General features: G+C 49.6%; 1 protein-coding gene across 5 annotated transcripts in view; it reads right to left on the reverse strand.

The window, feature by feature from the left end:
* The window catches only part of MOCS1 (molybdenum cofactor synthesis 1), a 37,756-nt gene extending 31,030 nt beyond the window's left edge, over positions 1–6,726 (reverse strand). For 3 of the 5 annotated variants that reach the window (XM_032339840.1, XM_032339839.1, XM_032339844.1), the window contains exon 1: positions 6,513–6,726. In XM_032339840.1, the coding sequence (XP_032195731.1) occupies positions 6,513–6,635 (123 nt within the window). In that variant the 5' untranslated portion in view covers positions 6,636–6,726. Of the gene's footprint in view, positions 1–6,220; positions 6,488–6,512 lie in introns of those variants that run through there. The other 2 variants (XM_032339843.1, XM_032339842.1) reach the window with 2 other exon arrangements.
* Between the last annotated feature and the right edge of the window lie 1,890 nt (positions 6,727–8,616).

The raw sequence follows: 8,616 nt of genomic DNA on the forward strand, positions 1-8,616 counted from the left end.
GAAGACCCAATAAGCCACTGGGAGCTGCTGAGGACCACACCGAGCTGCAGGGGCTCCCCTCATGCAGAAGGCTTTTGGGGCAAGGACAGCACAACCAGGGAATCCTGCAGAAGGAACGAGACTGCCAGCCTCTCAAAAGGTAGAAGGGAGGGGCCGAGACGATCGCCCACTAACCCCCTGCAAAGATCATTACTAGGCTTCATCCTTCACCTCACCCATTGCTGGAAGGAAGGATTAAACACTGTCTGGGGGCTCAGAGGGAGGAGAATCCTGGAGCCTCCCTGCAAGGCCCACCCAAACTCCTCCCAGGGGGAGAGAAAGGAGGAAAGGAGAGAGCCAACCCTTGCATTTCCCCAAGTCTGATCTAGCCTGAGCTCCTGCCCTGAGCATACAACCCTCAGTCACAACAGATGCTGATGAGGTCATTGCTCCACAGAAGCAACATTTACAAAACACCTTTAAGTTACCAAAGAATGTTCTCTGTTTAAAAAAAAAAAAAAAAGGAAAAAAAAAGAAAAAGAATGTTCTCTGTTCCATTCCCACACCTACCCCATAAGGGATTACCATAACTAAAGCTTGGGGTTCAAGAATACCACTGGCAGAACCAGAATTCAAATCCAGGTCTTCTGAGTCCAAGATCTAAATTCCTCCCTCTCACTGCAAAAGGCGAATCCAAGAAGGAACACAGTATAGAGCAGTGTAGGGGAGAAGTCCTTTCTTTAGAATCTTTATAACAAAGAAATCATGAGGTCGATCATGAGGTCGCTCATGAGGTCTTCGGACAGGGCTCTGGACTGGATACGGGGTCAGGTGTGACCTGACATCCTGAGAAAGTTTCCTCACTTCTCCAGGCCTGCCTTCCCCACTGTAAAAAAAGAACACAGCTATGGCCTCGGGTAAGCGAAGGGAAGGGGGTCAGGAAGCTGGCAAGTAAACACCTAGGATTATCGTGATCTTGTAACCTGAGAGAGAAGGCTTTACGCCCCGCTTCAGGGACTTCCTCCACCTGGGCTGCAAGTCAGAAACACCTGGCAGCTTAAGAAACGACTTGCACTGCAAAGCAACTGAATTTGGATCTCTGAGCACTCACATTTTAAGTCTGTCTAGGTGAGTCTAAGGCCAGGGTCAAGGGCCACTGACTCAGGAGATAAAAGGGATAGGAGTGAACATATATGGGGCGTGCTTCCAGGATTTTCCTGGGTGCCTAAGTGACCTCACTCTGCTCACCCAAGACCAGTATCCCCCTTAATCTCCAAGAAAGTGCTTATAGTCCCATGACAAGCAAGCAGGACTCACTTCTCCAAACTGCTGTCTGTTACAATCCTAACAGTGCTTCTTCCTACCTCCCTACTCACCCCACTGCCTTTCCGCCTGTAGCTTTGGGGGTGGGGCAGAGGACAAGACAGACCGGAGCCCCACTGGCCACTACAGCCCAAGAGATCAGATAACTGGAAGCCTGAGTTTCCACCAGAGTTGCCCCAATCCTTCAACAGTTCTTTGCAACTTAGGAATCTGTCAGTCACTCAGGATCCCTGCCCCTCAGGAGTCGCTCTCACCCCAATCTAAACGTACTGGGGGTTGTTGGCTGGGTGGGGGAGGAGTCAAAGTGTACCAACTGGGAGCAAGTGAGAGGACCAAGGAGCATGACTCAGCAAAAACCAGGGAGCAAGCAGAGTAACGGGCACCAGAGGAACTCCCAATCAGAATCTCTTGTTGTGGCCCTCGGTGGGGGCAGGGAGGATGCTGGATTTCACCGCTGAGACCTGGAGTGACTTTATCTAGATTCAGCAGCCTGGGTACTGGCAGGACGACACAGGCACGCAGGCATACACACAGTCTCTCACCCCGCCAGACTTGCAAACTCCTCGCTGTGATGCTAACAAGCCTCACCCCTGCCTCTTCTCTCCTCCAGCACTGCACGTCCTACTTTCATTCTTCCATCTGCCTTTCCTTTAACCCTCCTGCCGGAAAAAAGTACCAGCACCAGTCAGAGGAGCCCTGGACCCAGAAGGCTTGACTGGGCAGGGTGGACAGAGATGCCTCTCACCCAAGAAGGGCTGGGACATGTCAGAAGCAGCTCATAGCCTCAGAGCCCAGCCTCGACTAGGCTGTTGCCTACCCATCCCCCACCCCCCCATGTGGGAAGCCCCCCAGCCTGATTCAGAATCCCGGAGTCTACACGGTATGTCACTGTGTCAGTGGACTGATTGGAAGAGAAAAGTGGTGTGTGCAAAACCAGTCACACTGGGGTCATCCTTCATTTCGGGGGTGGTCTCTACTGTCAAAATGGTTTTGCCTAGGACAGTGGCTCTCAAAGGTTTACACATCAAAATTGCCAGCAGTATTTCTAAGAAGTGCTGAGGCTGGAGAGTCCCACTCCAAAGATTCTGACTCCATTGCTCTGGGATAGGGTCTTGACTTTTTTTTTTTTTTTTTTTTTTTCACGTCTCAGCTCTTCAGCCTGCAGTTTGGCTGAGAACCACTGGCCCAGCGACACCCAGATCGGAACTATTTTAATCCAGGGCTGGTTGTTGTGGTTCAGAGCATAGGCTCTGGTTGTCGGTAAACCTGAATTTCAAGCTCGGCTTTATTACTAAGGAGCTGTTGAGCAAATCACCCAAATTCTTTAAGTCTTAGTTTCCTCATCCACAAAGGGTGGAAAATAATTCTCCCAGACTCAGCTGGAGGAGTTGTAGCACAGAGCAGGTATTCAGTAAGTTTTCTGAACAGAATTCCTATCTATATCCATCTATTTATGACATACATATTTGTGGAGGAGCACTAGTTGTGTGCTGTGACTCGTTTTCCCGCACTTGCCGGCTCCCCGAGTCAGTCCTGCAAGGCCCAGCCATACTTAATGGCAGATGGGCCAAGGCTGGGGTTTCAGACCTGCTGTCACACCCCCCCCAAAGCAGGGCAAGTGGATTCCGCACTCCTCCAGGACCACAGATGACCAGGCACAAGGAAGCCTGCCACCTGCTACTGAATGTGTCTTTTCTACCTGCCCAGTGCGGACTGGGGCACCGGGTCGGGGTGGGGAAGGGTGGTGCAAAGGAGTTAGTTAAGGGAGGGATGCTGCCCTCCAAATAGTCACTAACTCTGGGATTTGGTTTGAATGATAAAGGCCAGCCCCCAAACAGTTCTAGAGTATCATAAATAGGGTTATACAGGAGAAAAAGAATACATTCCAAACTCAGATATCAGTGGCTCTGATTTGGGATCCTTGCTATTTGGGAGGATGTACTTGGGTGCCTCGAAAAGCATCTCTGTTAAACAAGAAGACCCAGCAAGGTGCCTAGCCTGAGGTCTGGATCCCCCCTCTTCCTCCATCCCTCCCTAAGTGTGGGGTCTTTACACCTCAGGCTCCCAGCACTGACAGTCACACTTAGATTGGAACTTCTTTCCCTTTGTGCGTCATTGTCCCAGGCCAGGCCTACTGTCTCCTCCCACCTTCTCCTACACCCACTTCCTTCCTTTATAACACCCCTTCTCCAATATTTGTTCATTGTGACCCTCTGAATACTGGGTGTCTCTGTCCTGCAGAAAACCACCCTCTCTCTGCCCTGCCCGTCCTAAAGCAACAGGCCCAGGACCTGAGGCTAACCCCTGTGGTCCCAACAAAGCCCGCATGGATCCTGGGAAGAAGAAAGAGGGGTGTAATGCTTCTGGGCTGGGGTAAGCCCTGCAGAGGTTATGTGGGTCACCCCAATCAGGACAGCCAGTAGTTGTGTCTCCTCAACCACTTCCCCACTTAACTCACACCCCACCACCTCCCCTTTCCACCTGTAGAAGTCGCTCAACCCATCCTTGGACCAAGCCCAAGGCCCGCTTTCCACTGTCCTCACAGCCAGCTCCCATTCCACACCTCACATCTCTCTCACACCCCCACCTCGAAACACAAACAGACAACACTCGGTGGCTTCTCCCTCTGTCTCTCCAAGCACTTCTCAGGGTGGCAGGATGGGAGGTGAGGACAGGGGTTCCCAATGCCCCACTCCTGCTCTTGCCAACTGGCAAGTTCTGTGAATAAGCTGACCATAGAGATCTCCAGATCCGGGGCACCTCGGTGGCTCAGTAGGTTAAGCCTCTGCCTTGGGCTTGGGTCATGATCTCAGGGTCCTGGGATCGAGCCCCGCTTTGAGGGGGGGAGGGGGGGTCTCTGCTCAGCAGGGAGCCTGCTTCTCCCCCACCCCCACTCCCCTGACCTGCCCACTTGTGATCTCTGTCAAATAATAAATAATCTTTAAAAAAAAAGATCTCCAGATTTGCCTCACCTTAGGAGATTTTTTAAAAGACATTCTGTGCCCTCCCTCATGGTGTAAATATGGGCTGGTTCAGCCCTCTGGCTGGAGAGGGAAAGTGACAGCCCAGAGCAAAGTGAAACTGGAGACAGAGTGAAGGTGAAAACCTGGGAATTCCTGGGCAATGTTCTACCATTCCATGTGCCCCCCCCCTTACCAGGTGAGTTTCAAACAGCCAAAAACATCTGCTGACCCCACTGCCTGCAGAGTACCATGTTCAGCACCTTGCAGAAATACCTAGAAAGGTGAAAGAGCACCCAGCACTTGAGGAGCAATCTGCCTGCTGAGGATAACCCTAATAGGGAGTGTCGGGCATAGGAGGTCTAGGACCAGAGAGTTCACAGAGTGGCTATCCTGAGTGTCCAGGGGGAGGGGGCTTGTGGGGCACATCATGTGTCCATGGTGGCAAGACTGACAGTAATTACAACAAATATGTACATAACACAGCACGTATGTGTGTCAAGCTTTGTTCTAAGTACATATATCAACATATACTAATTCTCTCAATCTCTAGGACTATGAAGTAGACACATATTCCCATTTTATAGATGAGAAGACTGAAGCACTGGGAGGCAAAGGGACTTGCTGAAGTTCATATACCTACTCAGTGGTAAGGCTGGGCTTCCCAAGCTGGCATCCTGCTCTAGAATCTGTGTTCTTCGCTGCTAGTTACACTTCCCCTTACAGGGTAAAGGAAAGGGTGGGGGGGCCACTCATCCTACTCTACCTGAAAGGAAGAGTAGGGAGCACAGGTGCTAGAGTTGGAGTTACTGCTCCATTATTTTCAGCTCTGTGACTCCAGGAAGTTAATTTCAGTGAGCCCCCTCACCTGAAAATACAAACTCTTGACCTCACGTGGTTTACCGTGAGGACTAAAAGAGACCAAGTATGGAGACACCTGGGTGGCTCAGTTGGTGCCTTCAGCTCAGGTCATGATCTTGGGGTCCTGGGATCAAGTCCTGCATCGGGCTCCCTGCTCAGCAGAGATCTTGCTTCTCCCTCTGCCTGCTGCTCCCCCTGCTTGTGCTTTCTAGCTGACAAATAAGTAAAATCTTAAAAACAAAAAAAAAACAAAAAAAAAAAAGAGAGAGAGAGAGGGAGAGAGAGAAAGAGAGATCTGTCACTTGGCATGGATCCCTTCCTAAAGGAAATTAGGGGCATGAGGAAGAAGAAACTTCCCTTTCCCTGAACTCTTTAAAGCTCTCTCACCAATCCTTGCATTCCTACTTTTCCCCTCAATAAAGTTCGCAGTTCAAGGAAACTGAAAAATTTCATTTCGCAGCAATGAGGCCTGATTATCTGAAGATCCAGGAAGGATCAGACTCCAGGAAAGCAAGTTAGGCCAATGCCCTCCCCCTGAGGGTGTGGGGGGATATGATCTGATGATTCCCAGGGTGTGAAGTCTTATGCTAAGAAATGGGAAAAGAATGACCGGGTGGGTCGAGAAAATGAAAAAGAGAGGCTTCTCCCCAAATTATTTCCTGACCACATGGGCAAAAGAACACCAAACTTAAAAAAAACTTGTTACGACATGAATCATTCTGTGGAACGCTATCAAACACTTGAAGGGGCCTATCCCAAACCTTCAGGAAAACTGAGTTCCTCATCTGGACGGGGATCCTGCTCCCTTCTGCTCAAGAATGAGGTTGAGCCTTCCTAAGGGGCATGAAGATGAAACTGAAAGTGTGAAGGACAAGTCACAGAGCCCTGTAACTACAGACGTGACCAGTGACTACTGGTGGCACCAAGGTGACATTTTTAACCACTGTCACACTATGAAGCAGGGTGTCACAAGCACACCCGGTCACACACACACAGCCTCCACTGTGGAGGAAAGAGGAAAGTGTTCAAGAAACAGGGGGGGTGAAGCAAGGCTGCGAAGGGGCTCAGTTAACAACTCACAGGACCCAGAGTCCTACCTGCCTGCTCCCCATCTCCGGTAGTCACTCAGACCTGGAAGGGGGTTGCATGGCTGGGTGGGCAGGAAGGTGGTTGGTTAAGCAGCACCCCAAGGAGCGCCCGTCCCTTGGGTATCAGGTGAGACTGGGCAGCTTAGAGAGTATCCCTCCACACCTTTCCCCACCCTCAAGGAAGCGCTGAGGGGTCCCTCCCAGAAGCCGCCGTCGCAGCCCCGCCTGGGTGCTTCTCGGCGTGAGGGTCAGATGGCCGGTCGCCCTTTCCCCGGGAAGGTGTGGATGTGGGCGGGCTCACCTCCGCAGCAGTTTGGGGGGGCTCCCCCGGGCGGTGCTGCGTCACTGGAGCCCCGGAGCTGCAGCTCCGGAGGCCGGACCTCAGCACCCGCTGCAGCATCCGGGACACGGGCCTCGCCGCCATGAAGTCCGGGGGCCAGGCGAAATTCCACTGGGTAGCCGGCTTCGGAAGCGCTTTAGATCTGGGCTCGGTGCCCTGGGGCCTCGCGGTAGGGGCGGGGCGGGGGCGGGGCTCGCGCAGCCAATCCAGCGAGGGCGCTGTGCCCTGCGGCATTCTGGAAGTTGTAGTCCACTTCTTCTCCTTCCCTCGCCAGTATGCATTCTAGGACTTGGGGAGCACTAGATCAAAGTCAGCTGGAGGAGATAAGCTGAATGAAATGAGTCAGGCTGAGAGAGTCAATTATCATATGGTTTCACTTATTGTGGAGTATAAGGAATAACATGGAGGCTATTAGGAGAAGGAAAGGAAAAGTGAATTGGGGGAAATTGGAGGGGGAGACCAACCATGAGAGACTGGGCTTTGAGAAACAAACCTAGGCTTTTGGAAGGGAGGGTGTGGGGGGATGGGTGAGCCTGGTGGTGGGTATTAAAGAGGGCACATATTAAATGGAGCATGGGGTGTGGTGCATAAACAATGAGTCTTGGAACACTGAAAAGATTAAAAAAGAAAAAAAGATGAAGATCTTGGGTCTTTTTTATGGACTTCTTCACCTGCGCTAGTCTAGAACCTAGATGGTGGTGTGACCAGCACAAAGTGCTATGGGAAGAGCAGGACTAGAGCTGGGTGAACGAAACCTTGGGCACAAAATGGAAAGGGGTGCCAAAAAAGTAGGTTATCAAGATAAATAATACTTAACGCAGTATTTTTAGAAGTCAGAATCAATGCAAAAAAAAAAAAGTCCATGATGAACAGAATATCAATATTTTATATAAAAGCAAGATCTGGCCCTGCACATTTATGACTTTCCTCACTCCCTTGTAGGTAGTCTAGGCCCTGGCTGAAGGCTGGTCAGCTCCCTCTTATAGATACATTTCCAATTGTGCCCCCAAGGGACATTAACGCTTACCCTTTCTGCTTAAAAAAAGGAGTATATGGGAAGAAGTCATAGAATAAGTGGATACCATTTTTGGAACACTTCTTACATGCCAAGAACCATGCCAGGCAATGTCCAATACTTATAATAATCTTGCAATTAATAGAATGAATTTTGCAACTAAGGAAATGGAGTCTTAGGTTAATTTTCTTGAAGGCATACAGTTGATAGGTGGCAAAATGGGTTTAAATCTAGGACAACCTCACCCTCCTTCCCTCCAGCAGCCCTCCATTTGTTTCCTATAGTTAAGAGTCATTTATGGCTTTGTCTCCTTCTTTGATTTTATCTTATTTTATTTTTTCCTCCCTCCCCCTATGCTCCTCTGTTTTGTATCTTAAATTCCACATATGAGTGAAATCACATGATAATTGTCTTTCTCCGATTAACTTATTTCACTTAGCATAATATGCTCCAGTTCCAACCACATCATTGCAAATGGTAAGATTTCATTGTTTTTGATGGCTGAGTAATAGTCTATCTCATATATATCTATATCTATCTATATATATATGATGTTATATATATCACATCTTCTTTATGCATTCATCTGTTGGTACACATTTGGGCTCTTTCCATAGTTTGGTTATTGTGGACATTGCTACTATAAATATCGGGGTTGCAGGTGCCCCTTTTGATCACTATTTGGATCTTTTGGGTAAATACCTGGTAGTGCAAATCCTGGTAGCTGTCTTTTTACCCTTTTGTTGTTGTTGTTGTTAAGATATTATTTATTTATTTGACAGAGTGAGAGATCACAAATAGGCAGAGGAGCAGGCAGGCAGGGAGAGAGGAAAGCAGGCTCCCTGCTGAGCAGAGAGCTGGATTCGGGGCTTGATCCCAGGACCCTGAGATCATGACCTCAGCTGAAGGCAGAGGCTTAACCCACTGAGTCACCCAGGTACCCTTTTTTTTAACTTTTTGATTAATCACCATACTGTTTTCCAGAGTGTCTGTGTCAGCTTGCATTCCCACACGTAGTGTAAGTGGGTTCTCCTTTTTCCACATCTTTGC

The sequence above is a fragment of the Mustela erminea genome, chromosome 4 (assembly GCF_009829155.1).
Source record: "Mustela erminea isolate mMusErm1 chromosome 4, mMusErm1.Pri, whole genome shotgun sequence".
NCBI lineage: Eukaryota > Metazoa > Chordata > Mammalia > Carnivora > Mustelidae > Mustela > Mustela erminea.